Source organism: Takifugu flavidus, chromosome 5, assembly GCF_003711565.1.
Source record: "Takifugu flavidus isolate HTHZ2018 chromosome 5, ASM371156v2, whole genome shotgun sequence".
Lineage (NCBI taxonomy): Eukaryota > Metazoa > Chordata > Actinopteri > Tetraodontiformes > Tetraodontidae > Takifugu > Takifugu flavidus.
The window spans coordinates 6544274-6562584 of NC_079524.1; the positions used below are offsets into that span (position 1 = coordinate 6544274).

Below are 18311 nucleotides of genomic sequence, written 5' to 3' on the forward strand. Positions count from 1 at the left end.
GTTCTTTTTTTCTTTAGATCTTTTTCATTTTTAAGAACATATTGACTCAAATAATCAAAATCTAAAGAGTGCTTTACTCTCATTTAAGTAGACAAAAAGATTTTTAAAAAAACAATCGCAGAGAAAACAATGTAAATTAGAACCAAAAAAGAAACATAATGAAGGCGTGTGTGACATCACGTGTAAATAAGAAATTAAAGAGAAATTAAGCTCCATCTCTTTCATAAATACCATAAAGTTGGGAGTTTTGTCAGTGAATTTGTGGGATGTAGCAAACAGTAAAGTCAAGTTAATCCAGGAGACACCGTCATGTCTCCGACGGCTGGACGTCGTAAGAATCCTCAGATGACTCCACGGGTTTGGAGCACAGTGCGCAGACTCCTGCACGCGACGCTGATTGGTTGTTGAGCCCACCCACGTGGGCAGTATGACCGCGAGGGACACGAGATGAGAAATCCGCATCTATTCAGTGAGCCGTACTATTTGATTCAATTGAAAAGCACAGCTATAAAGTGCCTTATACAGTTTCACGAAAGTCCAGTAAGAGCATGCGATATAATAGTCATCTGTGCAGCCTCTGCATGTACAAAGCATAAAACGTGAATTTGAAATGAAATGTTTTAAAGCCGCATTCGATATAGAAAATAAACTGCATTTTCCGCGCACTCCAACAAAGAACAAACAAGAAAAAAACGTGCTCAAAGTGTAATTCAACAGTATGTTTTCCTTATTAAAAAAATATTGTTAATTCATATCAGCTCCTCGCGTAACTGTACAACAAAAGGAGACTGGCGTCAGCGCTTATTATCCACTCCAATTTGCTGACTCACTCCAGAACAGGAACTTCAGTGACGTGTAACATCGGGGACATGGCAGCCGGAGGACGTGTTCTAAAACTTTGGAAACTGTAAAACATTTTTTTTGACAGAAATTCGATTTTTCTCATTAGCAGGTGCAGCACCGACTGTTTGCCCACCGGAAGCTATTTTTTACAGATTTTGTAAAATACCACTTTTACCACGAAACTCATCCGCTAGCTAGCTGATTAGCTGCGGCTACAGCTCCGTGGAACGCAACAACTTTGTCTAAAGTGTCAGCTGTCTGAACCTGCGGCCGTAGCATGATACTTTAAACTCTACCGACTTTTCCCCTGAGGTCATTGCACAAAACCTCGTGCTCGCATCTGCACTGGCAAATATCGAGAGGAACTGTCAAAATGGGTTCTCTGTTCCGAGGAGAAGAAATGTGTCTGGCCCAACTGTTCCTGCAGTCCGGCTCAGCCTACGACTGCATCAGTGAACTGGGAGAACTGGGACTGGTGGAATTTAGAGATGTAAGTCGCGATATAGATGAATTTCTAACATCCTGACTCTTCGCTTTCTAGATATGTCCACAGATGTCTAATTTTAAAAGTTAGTCGCTGTCCTTGGCTCTGTCCTGAAATTTGAATTACAGTGTTGACGTGAAGGACCTCGATTTCTAACCCTTAACTTGTACGTCTGTCCTAAAATGTTGGCAAAATAATCCTCTCAGTAACTGGTGTCAGCTCTTGGAATGCAGAGTTGATGGGACAATAAAGTATCCTGCAAACTGAATGAAAGTGAGGAAATGTTGATTTCCAAAGTGTATAAAATGTCTGCTTGGCCTTGTTCGCAGCTCAATCCTACTGTTAATACGTTCCAGCGAAAATATGTCAGTGAGATCAAAAAATGTGAGGAAATGGAGAGGATCCTTGGTAAGCAAACATGGATTTTCTTTTATCAACAAGGCTAAATATCTGCTGAACATGTGTTTGATCAAGTTTCTGGTCTCCACTAATTTGTGATGAAACTGGCCTTTAAAGTGTTAAAAAATGTGAGACTAACATGATCAAAATGATAACACATTAAATGTTTGAAAGATGAGAACAAGTGTTCATCTCTGTATCTTTTTAGTGTTCAAAGCTTTACATTTTATACTTTCACCTTTTACAATGTATTAGTGCATCTCAGAACTTGTTGTTTCTAACTTTTTATACAGGATATCTTATGAAAGAAGTTAAAAAAGCTGATATTTCTCTACCAGAGGGTGATGTTAACCCAATAGCTCCTCTACCTAAGCACATCCTGTCTATAATGGTGAGTTACTCACAAACAATGTCCAGATATGTTTTTAATAGCTAACATTAGACTGTAGTAACAGAAAACTGGGATGCCCCAGAGGATTTATGAAGATTGGGACTTTATTTAATAATGATCTCCAACCTGTTTTATGTAGTCATTGACAGTAGTCATTTTATATTGACATAGCGTGTCTGTGTGCACAGGAACAGCTACAGAGACTAGAAGTAGAGTTGGGGGAAGTGACCAGAAATAAAGAGAAGCTGCAGAGAAACCTGCTTGAGTTGACGGAGTACATGCACATGCTGCGAATAACGCGCAGTTTTGTTCAAAGATCTGCCGAGGTCGGTGTTCACTGTTGAGCGGCCATATTCACAGTACAAAATAAAGTAGATTTTCATTCCTTTGGTGTTTCATCTGTTTTCCTCTCGTGGTTCTTGTAGCGAGAACATCCACAGTTACACTATGAAGAGTTTCCCTTTCTTGACAAAGACACGATGATGGACTACAGCAGCATGCAGAGGCTGGGAGCCAAACTGGGGTGAGAGGAAGTGTGCTTCTCAGATGTTCTTGTAATGTCTTACAAGAACATTGTAATGTCTTTTTTCCTCATCAGAGTGAACTCACGATACAACATGTGGATTCTGCAATGTTCAGAATAAACCCTCAACACTCTCTGACATCTTTGTCACAAGATATTAATCGTTACATTCACATTCATGCAGTCCTGTCAAATAGGTTGAGATCTTTAATGTTAAATGTAATGAGAAAAATTAATGTGCAATTGTACTGACTGCAATATACAGACAGGAGATACACACTGTGGACAGGAAGTCATACATGTTTTCTTCTTCCTGCAGTTTTGTTTCTGGGATTATTCAGAGGGTGAAGATCGAGGCCTTTGAACGAATGTTGTGGAGAGTTTGTAAAGGCTACACCATACTCACCCATGCAGAGGTCGAGGAGTATCTGGAAAATCCTGACACGGTACCAAAAACATGATACTTGGAGCTTTGCTTATTTACAATGAGAGCAATTTTAACCCAGCAATAGCCACAACTCAGCTTTGATTTTGTGTCTGCAGGGGGAGCCCACAAAAAGTGTTGTGTTCTTAATCTCTTACTGGGGAGACCAAATTGGACAGAAAGTGAAGAAAATCTGTGACTGGTAATTATTCCACCATTAATGGTTGTGTAGTTGGGGAGGGCATCACACTTGTTTGTTTTCATCATTGCGTCTTGTATTTCACGTATTTCCTCCCGTAGCTACCACTGTCACTTGTATCCGTATCCCAGTAGCAATGAGGAGAGGAATGATGTTTTGGAAGGACTAAAAACTCGCATTCAAGACCTTCACACTGTAGGTCTTTTCATTTTTTTCAATCATACTGATTTTAAAAAAAAAAATCATTGATAGGAAATATCCCTGTCTAAATGTTTATGAATTAAGCATGAAGTATTTGGTATGTTGACCCTGATGTGAGCATGAGGAGTTTTACTCCCCTGAAGGACAGAATTAGCACGAAGACTGAGCTAAACAGTTTTGTTCTAATGCCACAGACACACAAACGTTCCTCTCATCTTTTCCCCTTTCCTGCTCTGGCTCTCATTTCTAGCATGTATTATTTTTGAACGTATAAACTCAAACACACACACACACACACACTCTGACAGCTAGCCCTTGTTTAATCTAAAGCTGTTACTCTGTCAATGTTTGACATACAATTTATTTTTCCAGGTACTTCATAGGACGGAGGACTATTTGAGGCAGGTCCTCATCAAAGCATCCGAATCCATTTACACCTGGATCATCCAAGTCAAAAAGATGAAGGCCATCTACTATATTCTAAACCTCTGCAGTTTCGATGTCACTAACAAGTGTCTGATTGCCGAAGTCTGGTGTCCTGTTAATGACATTCCCAAACTGCGGCGGGCGCTGGAGGAAGGCTCTGTGAGTACAGCTGCAACACCTCAGATTGCTTCACGTCCAGCATAAATCAATAGAATTAGAATCGTCACATTAAAGTAGCTTAAACATGCAACTGCCGAAAAATAACGGGACTCATCTCCTCATTTCTGCAGTTATTAATTTTTAAATTGGAAAGAACCGTAACAGAGTTGTTTTGTTTCCTCCCCATGTTTTAATTTACCGTTTAGTAACTGTAGCTGCTTGATGAAACAAACTGTTGTCATGATAAATATGAGTAGTCTTTCACAGCGACCCACTTACAGTTGGACATTGGTATTTCAGAGAAAGAGCGGAGCAACAGTTCCTTCCTTTGTCAATCGGATCCCGACCAACAACACTCCGCCGACGCTAATAAGGACCAACAAATTCACGTCTGGATTCCAGAATATTGTGGATGCCTATGGTGTGGGCAGCTACAGGGAGGTGAACCCTGGTGGGTGTGACTGGTGTTCTGTGTGTGTCGCAGATATTCAACTATATAGATCGTAATCCTAATCATGCAATACTTGCCCCTGTGATGAATTGCTATACTAGATTAATTTATGAAAATTATTGTCATCCAACACTGAGTTGTGCTTGCGTCTTTTACATCTTATGTGTAGGGGTCGTTTTCTGTGCATCCCCTTTTTAAAGGAATCTCTCTCTGCTCGTTTTAGCTCCTTTTACAATCATCACATTCCCATTTTTGTTTGCTGTGATGTTCGGGGACCTGGGTCATGGACTCATCATGGCTCTGTTTGCTTCCTGGATGGTGTTGTACGAGAACAATCGCAAACTCAAAAACACAAGGAACGAGGTGAGCGAGTGCTTTCAACAGTACTTTTGGATCATTTCAGTGTTAAAGCTGATGGAGTGCGCTCAGGGTATGAAACTTGACTGATCTGATGTGACCGCACAGATCTGGAACATGTTCTTTGAGGGGCGTTACATCATCCTGATGATGGGCCTGTTCTCCATTTATACTGGCCTGATATACAACGACTGTTTCTCAAAGTCACTGAACATATTTGGCTCTGGGTGGAGCGTGAATGCCATGTTTAAAGAAAACGTGTGGAAGTGAGTGTTTAAAGTATTTAAAATCTATGTTTAAATATTTGTAGCTCAAACTTACTTTTTCATTGGACATTTTTGTTTCTGCTTAACAGGATGGAGGATATTTATGGGAACAGGTACCTCACTCTGGACCCAAATGTAACAGGAGTTTTTAATGGACCCTATCCTTTTGGAATAGACCCAGTGAGTACAGATACAAAATCAAAATAAAGTAGTTGTCATCAGTGTGCCCCTCAATGGATCCTGCGCTCATGTGAATTCAATTTGGAGGCAAATCATTCTCATCTAAATGTTGTTCTGCCCTTTAGGTTCACAAATGCAATTAAGAATTGACTCACGTTAATAATTGCTCTCAGTGTTGGACTCGAATTGTTCAGTCAGAGAATGAGATCTTCCCTTCATATTTGATCAGTATTTTATCTGCTTGGTAGTTCTGGAGTCAGACTGTAATAATTCTCTCTTAAATATTGATTTTGCTCACAGAATGCCAGTTCTTGGATTATTTGAACTGGTTGGATCGCATTTTAGCCCTAATTTATATTTCCTCCAGCACCACTTAAATGTAGATTGAGGTCTGGTGACTGTGGAGGCCATTTCAGTACAGGGATCTTACATAAACAGGAACACACTTTGTGCCCAAACCAAATTAGCTTAAACTCCAGACAGTTATTGAATCATATTATCAGATTGTCTCAAGAACAAAATCTCTACTTTTACTGTTTATAAATGGGGAACTGAGAATAATATATATATTTTTTTGTTGTTGCTGAAAAGATTTGGAACTTGGCATTCAACCGTCTTACATTTCTGAACTCCTATAAGATGAAGATGTCAGTGATAGTGGGTATCATTCACATGAGCTTTGGCGTGATTCTCAGCACTTACAACTACATGTGAGTAGCCATTTTTAAATGTTGAAATGTCCTTAAGTGTCCAGGTCTGATCTGCTTGCTGTTTTCCATTTGAACCAGGCACTTTAGGAAGAGACACCACCTGTTCTTGGTATTCCTCCCAGAGTTACTGTTCCTCCTGTGTCTGTTTGGCTACCTCGTGTTCATGATTATGTACAAGTGGCTGGTCTTTTCTGCGAAGGACTCCAGACACGCTCCGAGCGTCCTCATTCATTTCATAAACATGTTCCTTATGCAGGGAAGAGGAATGCAGCCCCTCTACCCAGGACAGGTGATGAGTTGATCCAGCATCAATCCCTGTTTAGACAGAGCATGTTAAATTTAGTCTCTTTAAAAACTGCACCACGTTTGACAAATCGATGTTCTGCTTTCTCCAGAATGGCCTGCAGATATTTTTAGTGGTCATTGCTGTTCTGTCAGTGCCTGTCTTATTTCTGGGGAAACCTCTCTACCTTTATTGGCTTCATAATGGAAACCAGCACCTGAGAATGTACAGGGTGAGACATGGAAAGCATGTGTGCGAATATGTGAAACATCTCAAAATATTACAGATGCGACTTACTTTTCTGGTTCTTGTCAGGGGTATGAACGTGTGCGGCATGACAGTGATGAGGAGCTTTTCCTGTTGAGGGCTCACGACATGGAGGAGGGCAGCAGCCACAGTGACCTCTCCTCCAGCGGGGATCATGAGCCGGAGAATGTGAGCAAAGCATAACAAGCTGGATATTTAACAGACTAGAGACTGCCGTCTGGCATCCACATAATCATGCTTCTTTCACAGTTTAACTTTGCAGATGAGCTTTTGCACCAGGCCATCCATGGTATAGAGTACTGCCTGGGCTGCATCTCCAACACAGCCTCCTATCTAAGGCTCTGGGCCCTGAGCCTGGCACATGCACGTGAGTGTAAAGATTTGCACAGGAAGGGAGTGCTCTGAAGATATAGTGTAAGATCAGAGTTTTCATATTCCGTTCCCTCTGCCGTAACCAGCTGACAGCGGTAAAGGACATTACAGAAAGATTATGAAAGTTTGTATGGCGTCCCCCCCTCCCCACACACAGACACAGACACAGACACAGACACAGACACAGACACAGACACAGACACAGACACAGACACACACACCCCAGGTGGTGATTTGTGGTCACACCACAATGATGCTTTAAGAAGTCAACCAGCGAGGTAGCAGCCACAGCCAGAACAGCAGTATTGATGGATGAGTTTATGTTTCAGTATTTCACTTCTGCTTGTGTGTTGTTGTTTTTTGGTGCACCTAGGAGTGCAGTGTTAATGGTGATGCACACGGCAAACATCCAGATGCATTTTATGTTATCAAACTACAACAGGAATTCGGTTTCCTTGTGTATGTAAACACACTTACTGTCTCTCCTCAGATTACCACCATAACCAAAAGTTTGTTTGTCCCAAGTTAACATGGGCAAAATGTGCGTTGAGAGCGTGAAAGGCTGAACTCATTGAATTTCAAGTAGTTAGGCTGATGAATTTAAAGATCAGTTAGGGTGTAAATCAAAGGCGACACGGCCTGGGTGATTTAATCCCTTAATAATCGCTCATGTGTCCTCTCTTGCTTTCACAGAGCTGTCAGAAGTGCTGTGGTCGATGGTGATGAGGGTTGGCCTGAGAATGGACATCAGTCTAGGGATTTTATTCTTGGTGCCAGTGTTTGGCCTTTTTGCTGTTCTCACTGTGTCCATCCTCCTGGTAATGGAGGGCCTGTCTGCATTCCTTCATGCCCTCCGCCTACACTGGTACGACAGCAGTCAACTTTAAAGTACTACCAATGATGCAAACATGAAACGTCATGGTTTTGTTTTTGTTTTTTCCTCAGGGTGGAGTTTCAGAATAAATTTTACACTGGGAACGGGGTCAAGTTTTACCCATTTTCCTTCTCTCTCCTGCCCTCCAGCTTGGAGTCTGATGGTGTACTGTGACGGAACTATCAGACGCTATTGTTTAATACTGTGAGGTGATAAACGGCCAACATCAGCAGGGTTCTGTGTCTTATAAAAGTGTCTTTTGCAGATGTCATGAGTTGATATTTGATTTTTCTACTATCAGAACCCAGACAAGAGCTTTTAGTTTTAGAAAAACATGCCTGTGTCAAAGAGGATTTTGTACCACAATCGGTGTTCTTCACTGTGAACCATTTCCTGAAGCTAAAGGTGCACTGCTCAACAACTGAGAACCCTTTGTTAATAAATTCATGTCAGCAGTTAATTATATGTTTGAAGTATTGGCATAAAAACTCAGTGTTCCAAATATTTAACATTTTATGCTTTTAAGAATAACTGAAATTATTTTTGTGTTGCCCATTAAAATAACTCCCATTTTTCTTTTTTTGTTATCTTTCATCATAACAGATATTTGTACGTTCGTGCAGTTTTGCCTTTCAAGCTTTGTCTTTGGCTCCATACACTGGGTAGTGAACGTCCTTTTGTTCCATAGGTCATTGCACTGAATTGCCTAACAGATTTACAACCAAATATATTCCAAACACTATGACCTACCTTCATCTTGCTTCTGAAAATGCTGCAAAAGATCTTTAAAAATATTGAAATGTTCTTGCCAGAAATGTATGAGATGTATATTCTTCTATAAAAAGATTTTAATTTATTATATTTCAAAATGTTGTGATTTCTAAAGGATGTTAAATAGAAATGGTGATAGGGATATTTGGTTTCTTACGATGTATTGATTGTGCATTCATGGAAAACTGAAGTTATTTGTTAGTTGACTCAGGAGCCCGTTACTTTTAGACCCTGTGCTTTTAGCACTGCCACACATATAAGATCAAGGGATAGTTTAATGTCACAAGTAACCTTTGCTGAATGAAGATTAATTAACCACTGGTATTTCTTCCTATATGTGTGCTGGTCAAAAGGTTGTTGTCATTCCTTCCAGCACAGATTTAATGTTGCCTAAATTTATGACGGATTGTTTGTTCTTTGTTCAGCACTCCTTGCTTAATGGCTTTTGAGATATTTTTAGGCTAATAAATCATATTTGTTTGAATTATTTCCTTCTCCATTCTTTTATCATATACAGTATACATCTGGCTGCAAACAATTTTATCCAAGATACCAGTATCTTGGATGCCACGTATATTTCCTGTTGATAGCTTTAAGTCCTTAAACAATGAATGTGTATTTCATTGTAGAGGGATTACTTTGTTTTGCAAGGGCCAATATTTGAATTTTCATGTCAAATTATGATTTCATTTCCTGGTTTTTGTTTCTTAAAAATATTAAACCCATCATTTAGATTTTTATTTTTAAGAACAAACAAGGGCAGATTACTATCTTATGTCCTTATGGAAAATTGGGACTCGACCCGCATTTCCAGTATAAGAAAACAAACCAAAAAACAAACATGCAAAATATCTGGCCAATACCTTCATCTGTAAAGAATCAAAATGCAAAGATCCTACAGTGAGTTGGGATTTAACTGACTGCCTGGTACAATAGGGACTTTCAAGTGCTTGTTTTCTTAAGCAAGTCTAACGTGTTTTACGTGTGTGTGGAATGTTCTAGCTGTTTGATAATTCTGGTCAATTGAACCAATACAGTAACTTTGGCTATTCTTGAGATTTCTTCAACGTTTTCCCCAGGATCTTATTTCTATTTGGATTTCAGTGTTTAATTTTATTGTTGCAGCTTGCCGAGAGGGTTTTGGTATCTTGGACTGTATAAATTGTAAAGACCGCTGAGACAAATTGTGATTGCGGGATTTCCAAATAAAATTGACTTGGCTTCAAAATGGATAATAAAAAAAGTAATTGTTTCGTTTACATGTTCACCATCGCAATAACAAAACTGTGCTGCCGACGTCCACAACAAACGCCCCCCTTTTTAAAGACGCTCCGAACGGAAACGCCGCTGTGTCTGACCGGAACTCGCGCGCCCTCTCCTGACAGGTGCGTTGCAATAACCCGGTACCAAGAAACGAGGTTTCGAAGCCAGGTTCCGTATTTAGTGTTGTCATGGCAACAGTAACTCAGGACATACTCAGGACCTACAACACCGTTCTTGACCTTTTTCTCCAACTTCGATGCAATTTACATCATGACAGCGGCACCTGTTTCTTAATTGTCAGTATAAAATGTGACTTTTTTTCGCCATGGCCCACGACGACTTACGAGTGGAGTGGCTCAAACGGTGCGTTTCTGCAGGCTTCAATTTAACGGACTGCAATTGTTTCGACGAGCTTCTAAGTCGAAACGATGGAGAAGCAGAAGAGAAAATTATCCGTTTTTTAAATGTCCTCACGGATGAAGACTCGTCAATCTGTCTCATGTTTTTCCTGACAATCACAGAGGAAGAAACAGAAATGGACATTTTTGCCGGTAAGTTTAGGGGAATACAAGTGACTTAAAATTTGGTTCAAGAGTAGTTCATGATAGTTTGCAGTTGGCCCCAAACAACACATTAAAATGATGTCTTGGTATTCTTAAAGGGAGCATCCAGGTCCTTGTGACCTGCAAATGGTCAAACTGGTAATGCTGAATAATATTACAAGACACTGTTGTGTTATTTTGCAATCATTTTACACTCGACACCCTTGGAAACTGCTGTCATCTAAAAGAGATTAATGGATTTTTTTTTTCTTTAGCCAATTCTGGTCAACAGTTTTGGCTCTGAACATCGTATCCACCCAGATGGATGTTATTTACAGTTTAGCCAGAAATAATAATGATAAAGTGTTGTGATTATTAAGCTATAAGAATTTTCTGATTTTTTAAAATGAATGCCAGAGGCCCCAAATGACTAATGAGAACTTTAGTGGTAGGATGTTTGAATCAAACTTTCTGTCTTATGGCCATTGCAATGAATGCTTTCATAAACAGTAGAAAATGGAATCTTTGCAGATCCTGATAGAGAGTCCTTGACAGTAAAGGATGGAGGGCTCTCCTCTGATGTGCCAAAGGAGCCCCGTCCTTGCCACGTGAGATCAGATCTTAATTCTAGATTTAATACCCCATTTGCTTTCTAATTATGACCATATTTCACATCATGAATTACAGGGTGAGCATTTATTTCTTTGTGATTTTCAGAGGATTGAGATGGCCTATCTTGCTGAGCTGCGTTCAGCCGTGGACAAAAATCTGGAAAGATTTTTAAAATCTTGCATCTTCTACTTTTTAAGAAACACAAAGGGTGAGATGACGGGACTGTACAGTGAAAACAGGGTAAAGTGTGTTTGATAATTAAAGAAACTAATCAAGAAAATGTAATTAGCGTCACAATTTGTATTTGAATAGAGACCATTGTTGATCCAGTGGATATGAATGAGGCCAATGTCCTAATGCCAAGACTATTTGACCTTGGAATGCACTATGGACACCCCCTTTGTGTACTGCAGGACAAACTCAAATATGTAAGTAAAATGTAGTGAAATTCATGAACAAGGAACCCTCACCATCAGATAGCCAAGAACCGGTCAACATCAGACGTCCTGGACGCAGTAAATCGTTATTAACAACGGCATATTTCTACTGTTTCTCTTATCAGTTGGAAGTACCGTTGCTCAGTGCCCGCCAAGCAAAGATTAATGGTTCTGCTTACCAAACCGGGCCAGATTCGACAACAACAGAGGAGAGCAGAGTGTTCATGAAGGAGAATGATGCGAAGTCAGGTCAAGAGTTCACATATCGCGATGAGTTGCTCAACAGGATCTACAAATTTATGGGTGTGGTTGAAACCACCCTTCAAGATCTCCAGATACAAGGTGTGATGATTATAAAAACCTTCTGAAGATGTTATTATATGTTTATTGAGACAGTCAGGCATTGTGGAAGGAAGGTTGTTATCAAGCGTTGTCTAACAGTACAAATATTGTTGAGCTGCTGTCATTGTGGAACATATTTTGATTGTGAAATTGCAACTTACCAATCATGAATAATATCTGCGTTGTAGACAAAGTTACGTTGAACATCCCTGAAGTAGATCTACAGCCGGACGTAAATGAACTTTGTTGTAGTCCAGAGACGGTGGAGAAGCTGGAGCAGTGTGTGATGAGCTGGCAGACCAACATTACTGTTGTTCTCGAGGAGCAGCAACACAAAAAGCCTCAGGTTGGTGGTTCTGCCATGTTAAGAGGTTCTGAGAGGATGTGTTGGCCAAGCTTTACTGGAAGGTGGAATCCACACAGTTACTGCTGGTAGTCGCATGAATCATTCACTGGTGTACACTGTCTCTGCTTGAACGAACAAATGAATCAACATTAACATCAGCAGCTTTCTCTCTTGCTCCAGACGCCCGGACCTTTGGCTGAGATCATCTTTTGGCAGGAGCGTAGTTCCACCCTGAGGACACTAAGTGAACAACTTAAACAGCCTCTGGTTACAAAGGTCATAGAGGTCATGACCAAAACAGATTCAGGCATTATTCAGATTCTGGAAGGAACAGTTGCTGAACTGAACAAATACCGCCTAGAGTCAGACGATAATTTACGCTTCCTCAACACTCTGGAGAGGCACTTTATGGTATCGCTTTTATTAAGTTCATTGACATGAATTCGCTTTTAAATTGGCAATATATGCCCAGAGGTATACAGTCGTAAAAGCATTTATTTTATTTATTTATTTTTTATTTTTTCAGAATTTGGCAACTGGGGCAAATTTTGGTGTGATTTTGGAAACTATCCCTCCCCTAATGGACAGCCTGCAGATCGTATGGATGCTGTCTTGCCACTACAACACCAACGAGCGCATGGTTCCTCTAATGGAGCGAATCGCCTGGCAACTTTGTGAACGTGTGGCTCAAGCAATTGATGTCCCTAAAATATTTAAGTATGTTAGGACAAGATGGATAAGAATGAGATTCCTGTCGTGAAAACAGTTGTTTTGAGGTTCAGGCTGAATTTACAATGTGCTGTTCCTCTGGCAGAGGTAAAGAAGTGGCCATAGCTGTGCTGCGTGATGCCAAGCAGATTCTGGATCAGTGGAAAATATCATACTTTGAAATGCGTGCTGAAATAGAGGAGTCTGGGAGTTACTCACGCTGGGAATTTGATCGTAGAAGACTATTTGAGAGGACAGATTATATGGCTTCTATCTGTCAGGACCTGTGCAATGTTTTACTGGTTTGTGTTGATAACATTGATTAATGTTACATGAAATATCCTAACAGCTTAAAATGAAGTAATCGAGGTCCATCTTGTGCAGACTTTGGAGGAGTTTGATAAAACCTTTGGTCCAGATCTAAAGTCTGTGACCAGTGACCATGAGCAAGTTGATGGAATTCTCTGCAGAGTGGCTGAGCTGTCTCTGCCTATCGAGGAGGTCGATTTTAATCCTTTCAACATCTGTAACTTGAGCAGCTGGAAGATGATCATGCACGACTTCAACGCAGCAGTTAAGGTGGGTTTACAACATCTACGTAGGCAAAACTGTGACTTCTATCTTAAAATCAGTGCATCTACTGTCCATCATGTGTCGGCTCAGGTTATCGAGGAAGAGGCCATCTCCATTATTGATCAGTCCTTTAAGACGCTGCGCTCTTCAACTGCTGCTTTCAAAATGCTCCTGAAGTTTAAACACGTCCATGCTAGGCAAGCCATCAACAGACATTTGATGAGGAAGTTTAATGATGTCCTGATTCAGTATTGCAAAGAGGTACTTCATGTACATCTGTCTTCTGTGGCAACAATTCCATATGACTTGCTAAAGAAATGTCCACTCTCTTGAACCGGATAAAAACTTGTTCTGTATTCACAGTTAAAAGAGTGGTTGTACTGTTTTCCTGCAGGTGGAACACACAAAGGAAATCTTTGAGACAATGAAGGACAAACCTCCGCGAAATAAGCACGAACCTCCGGTAGCAGGAGCCATAACATGGTCACAGTTTCTTTTCCGGCGCCTCAAAAAATCCATCACCTCCTTCCTAAAGGTTCCAGAGATGAGAGAGTCTGAACACATCAGAACAGTGAGTCATGTTTTTATTGCTAAGTTTACTGTATAAGAAGGACTGAAGGATTGTCATACATTTCCAAAATTTGACAAACTCTAACTTGATTTCGGTGCACTTTGCTCAGGCCATGGACGAGTATGAGGGAATGGCGCTGACGTTGAGAGACTATGAGATGAAGAAGTATGACCAGTGGAAAGCTGAGACCGAACGCAGTTTACCACTGCTGATGAAAAGACCCTTGTTGGCTATGATCAAAAGTGAAAGCCATGCCCAGCTAGATTTGGTTTGTATCACACACCATTTAAATGCTTGCTGGTGTTAAGTCATACAGTATAGACGGCAGCTCTCCATACTCTTCTAAAACCACAGCCTCTTAAAGATGTCCCAAAAACTCCAAACTACTCCAAGAAGAACAACATGTGGTTCATTGTCAACTTTGCTCCAGAAATCAAGGAAATCATCTCTGAAGCCAGATACCTTGGTTTACTGGGATACTCTGTGCCTCCCGTGGCTCTAAATGTTGCCTTACAGGAATACAAATTGATTAGGTATTAAAAATTAATGAAAAGGGTTTGGAAGAATCTGCAAAAAACTGATCGTTGCAGCTTTTGACATGTTTTGAATTTAATATTTAGGCACTCTGATGACCTGCATAAGCTTGTGAACCGTTACCACGCTGCACTCAACAGCCTGGATGAGATGAAGACCTTTATGCTAGCTGAACAAATCAGCGCTGTCCAAAAGGAAATTTATATTGGATGTAAGAGTCTCAACTGGAATTCTTTGGGTATGTTGCTGACAGAATCCAAAATGTTCTTGTAATCTAATTATGCACTCTTGTGCTCTGTTAATGTTCCTGCACAAATTCAAATATGTCAATATGTGTCTGGTTTTAGGTATCAGTGACTTCATTGGCCAAAGCCTTCAGACTGTCTCCAAGTTTGAGTCGGTGGTAAAACATATTCAGAAATATGAACGAGACATTGAGTCCATATTGCAGTCTATTGCCACAGCTAAATTGCTAAAATTGCCTCAACAACCTGATAGAGCAGATGACTTACCAGGTAAATTGATGTGATAGAATTGTCTGATATTGTAAAGTTATTATTCTACTATCCATCATTTCTATTTACTTTTCATTTACTTGACTTTGTGACTTTTTTAAGTGATCAAAAAGTTCTTTGAGTACATTGAAAAGGAACGAACCAAGACTGTGACTTCTCTGATTAAAAAGTATGCTGGAATTGGCCCTCTAATTATAATGATTGAGCGTTTGATCAAGGGAACCAACAGTGGAAGAGCCAAATGTATGGCAGATTATTACCACCACTGGGAGCGCAAGGTGCTTGACTCCCTCATAACGATGCTGCTGAGGTAAAAATTGTGTATTTTTAAATTCAGCTACTTAAGGAGTAGTCACACTCTTTGATATGCCACTAATTTATTCACTCTTGCCATTGTTCAATCTCCCATTTAGGAATTTTCAGGCTTTTAACATGGCCCTGAGAGGACGTACACCTCTTTTCCAAATTGATGTCATCCTGTCTGCTCCTAAAATTGTGTTACAGCCTTTTAAGAATGACATCTACCGGCTGATCATGCAGTGTGTCAGAGAATGTGTGGAGTGCACCAAGGTGGGATAGTCATTAAAAGAGTTGGAGCCTAAGACGGAGAATGTGGATTAACTTTGTCCATTATTTTCGTTTTAGCACATTGTGCGCTGGATGCACGGCACCTGCATTGAATGCCCGCCACAACAAGTAGATGGTGAAGAGGAGTTGATTACCTTTAGCTTCTGTTCTGACCTGTGGCAGCACCCTGAGATAAATGAGGGCGCCCACACTGTATCCCAGACAGTCCAGCAGCTGCTCTACTCTGTTGATCAATACCTTCATTACTGGAAATACTACCAGCCTCTTTGGGAGAGGAACAAGGCCATTATCACTGAAAAGTTTGCTGCAAAAAAACCATCCTGGGTGATGTATGACAATAAGCTACAGTTCTTTTATAATATATACCAGGAGGCAGTGCGTGAACCTCTGTGTAAACATATGGAAGTCATGCACCTGAATCTAGAGCCACTGGTGCAAACGGTGCAGGAGATTGCTCTTTCCTGGATCAGTTCTTTAGGTAGCCTGCTCAACATTCCCTCAAAAGAAGATCTCTTCAGCTTCAGAGATAACTTTATGGTATTAAGCCTCCACAGCGTGTGTCATATTTTACTCTTGAGCGTTCTTCAATTCAGTTGTGCTTTACACTTTGCTTTATACTACAGCAACTTTCAACAACTCTAAAACTGAACCCTACCACGTTCGAAGAGCTGAAGACTGTCCTCACCGCTATTTCAGACATCAGGAACATGGCAGTAGATGTAGAGATGAAGCTTTATGATATCCAGGAAAGATATAGGACACTAGCCATGTACAAGTTTGAGGTACTAGGTGTTCAATTACATGTTCTCGACATCACGCATTTACTTAACTTTTTTTAAATTCGTGTGTACTCTTTCTATTCAAGGTTGGTCAGGATGAACTGGAACTGAAGGCTAAAATTGGACAAATATGGGAAAATCTATTTCAAGAAGCCAGACAAGTGGATCTAAGCCTGGCAGATGTCAAGAAGTCATTTAGTGTGGTAAGATATCACACCACTGACAGATAATGACCCATAATCACTTACAGTTCTCTTTTAAAGTTCTTACATTACACTGAAAGGTTACTCAGCAGAAGCTTGAAGAGTTTGAGGAGGAACTGACTTTCTTCACTGAAAGCTTCAACATGCATGGTCCTGGAACTGTGGGAGATGATTTGGAGAAAGGTACTTGTACAATTGCCCCTAAATCATTCGTGGCTGGATCTAGAGGGATATTATGTGGTATTAACTACAAAAATTACTAGTCACCATAGTTTTGTCATTCTTTTGTGCAGGACTGAATATTTTGGGAACATACGAGATGGATCTTGCAAAGGTAGTTGCAGCCCAACAGGAGCTAGCAAAAGCTCAGAAGCTGTTAGATCTGCCCATCAGTGTGCACGTTGATTTAATCAATGTTCAAAAGGACATAAAGGGTTTGAAACAGATATACGATGTCTATGAAGCTCAGAAGGTTGGTGATGTCAATGTGAAATTAAAATGGCCTCCTGAGATATGATTATTATTGGGGGGGTTTTCATATTGCTTTCGTTGTTGCATCTTTCAGAAGGCAAAGTCCAAATGGTCTCAGACCTTGTGGGCGGATTTAAACATTCATCAACTACAGGAGGGTGTTGATAGTTTTATTAAAACCTTAAAGCAGCTGCCTAAACATGTGCGGGCATTACCCGTGGCCTTCTTTGTTGATGGCCGCATGAAGGAATTCAAAGAATCTCTGCCTCTTCTACTCGACTTGAAGAACGACGCTCTGAGAGACAGGTCAGATTGTCTTATAACTCAACTTAGTAGGTAGTCGAAGTCAACTCAACATGCTACAATAACAGTAAAATGCTTTTAAATCATTTACTGTTTATGCTGACTAAGATATGACATTGTCACCACAATAATTTGGACTTAAATTATTGACACACTGTAAATGAAATGCATCTGTGTCTGGACACCAGACACTGGAAAGACCTGATGAAAAGGACAGGTGCTAACTTTGAGATCAACGCTGAGAGCTTCACTCTGGAGAACATGTTTGCCATGGAGTTGCACAAACATACAGATGTCATAGAGGAGATAGTCACCTGTGCTGTAAAAGAGCTTGGAATTGAAAAGGTTAGTCGTTTAATTTTCCTTTTTGAGTTATTCCAAGCAGAGTGGTATATTTCTCTAATCTGAAATTATTGTTGTGTGGCCTTCCAGGGAGTGAAGGAGGTCGTGACCACATGGGAAAACATGAAGTTTAGTGTCATGCCATATGTTAAAGGCACCCAGGAACGTGGTTTGATTCTGGGAGCAGTGGATGAAATCCTGTTGACGGTGGACAACGATGCCATGAATTTACAGAGCATGGCAGGCAGCCGTTTCGTTGGCCCATTTCTTAGCACCATACAACAATGGGAAAAAGACCTCTCCCTTATCAATGAGACCATAGAGGTCTGTAAGACTTTTGCAACCCTTAATGTTTAAACTGATCCAAATAACAATAACTTATCTGTGAAATGTTTCCACACAGGTGTGGATGATGGTGCAGCGGAAATGGATGTACCTTGAAAGTATTTTCATCGGTGGTGACATTCGTGCTCAGTTACCCACAGAAGCAAAGAAATTTGATAGACTTGATCAACAATTTAAAGAAGTGAATACACCTCGCAGTGATAGATGATGAAAATAAAGTTATCTACTACTGGAGCTTTTAATCTAACTTGTATCTG

The 18311-nt window shown here is 40.4% G+C and overlaps 2 protein-coding genes across 2 annotated transcripts in view; both read left to right on the top strand.

Annotated features, from left to right (window-relative positions):
- The first annotated feature begins 834 nt into the window (after positions 1-834).
- Positions 835-9067, top strand: atp6v0a2b (ATPase H+ transporting V0 subunit a2b). Its single transcript, XM_057032521.1, has 20 exons — positions 835-1333; positions 1657-1735; positions 2020-2117; positions 2306-2443; positions 2543-2640; positions 2960-3086; positions 3184-3266; positions 3365-3458; positions 3837-4049; positions 4350-4500; positions 4724-4863; positions 4966-5123; positions 5213-5303; positions 5895-6013; positions 6092-6302; positions 6409-6528; positions 6612-6731; positions 6813-6930; positions 7629-7800; positions 7881-9067. The coding sequence occupies exons 1-20, from the start codon at positions 1217-1219 to the stop codon at positions 7981-7983; spliced, it is 2550 nt and encodes an 849-aa protein (XP_056888501.1). The 5' UTR covers positions 835-1216; the 3' UTR covers positions 7984-9067.
- A 1054-nt stretch (positions 9068-10121) lies between these two features.
- Positions 10122-18311, top strand: part of LOC130525957 (dynein axonemal heavy chain 10-like) — a 17910-nt gene continuing 9720 nt past the window's right edge. The window contains exons 1-27 of the mRNA XM_057033273.1: positions 10122-10394; positions 10917-10993; positions 11103-11205; positions 11310-11425; positions 11560-11776; positions 11965-12122; positions 12303-12533; positions 12649-12839; positions 12937-13132; positions 13215-13409; positions 13494-13664; positions 13798-13974; positions 14084-14242; positions 14329-14507; positions 14595-14746; positions 14856-15023; positions 15126-15333; positions 15437-15593; positions 15669-16148; positions 16235-16393; positions 16477-16593; positions 16674-16776; positions 16887-17065; positions 17159-17370; positions 17556-17712; positions 17800-18033; positions 18113-18235. Of these exons, the coding sequence (XP_056889253.1) occupies positions 10169-10394; positions 10917-10993; positions 11103-11205; positions 11310-11425; positions 11560-11776; positions 11965-12122; positions 12303-12533; positions 12649-12839; positions 12937-13132; positions 13215-13409; positions 13494-13664; positions 13798-13974; positions 14084-14242; positions 14329-14507; positions 14595-14746; positions 14856-15023; positions 15126-15333; positions 15437-15593; positions 15669-16148; positions 16235-16393; positions 16477-16593; positions 16674-16776; positions 16887-17065; positions 17159-17370; positions 17556-17712; positions 17800-18033; positions 18113-18235 (4845 nt within the window). The 5' untranslated portion in view covers positions 10122-10168. The remainder of the gene's footprint in view (positions 10395-10916; positions 10994-11102; positions 11206-11309; positions 11426-11559; positions 11777-11964; positions 12123-12302; positions 12534-12648; positions 12840-12936; positions 13133-13214; positions 13410-13493; positions 13665-13797; positions 13975-14083; positions 14243-14328; positions 14508-14594; positions 14747-14855; positions 15024-15125; positions 15334-15436; positions 15594-15668; positions 16149-16234; positions 16394-16476; positions 16594-16673; positions 16777-16886; positions 17066-17158; positions 17371-17555; positions 17713-17799; positions 18034-18112; positions 18236-18311) is intronic.

Coding starts and splice junctions, on each gene's coding strand:
- atp6v0a2b (XM_057032521.1), top strand. CDS start 1,217: ATGGGTTCTCTGTTCCGAGGAGAAGAAATGTGTCTGGCCCAACTGTTC. Junction 2,118..2,305: donor AGCACATCCTGTCTATAATG/GTGAGTTACTCA, acceptor CTGTGTGCACAG/GAACAGCTACAGAGACTAGA. Junction 3,267..3,364: donor GTGAAGAAAATCTGTGACTG/GTAATTATTCCA, acceptor TTCCTCCCGTAG/CTACCACTGTCACTTGTATC.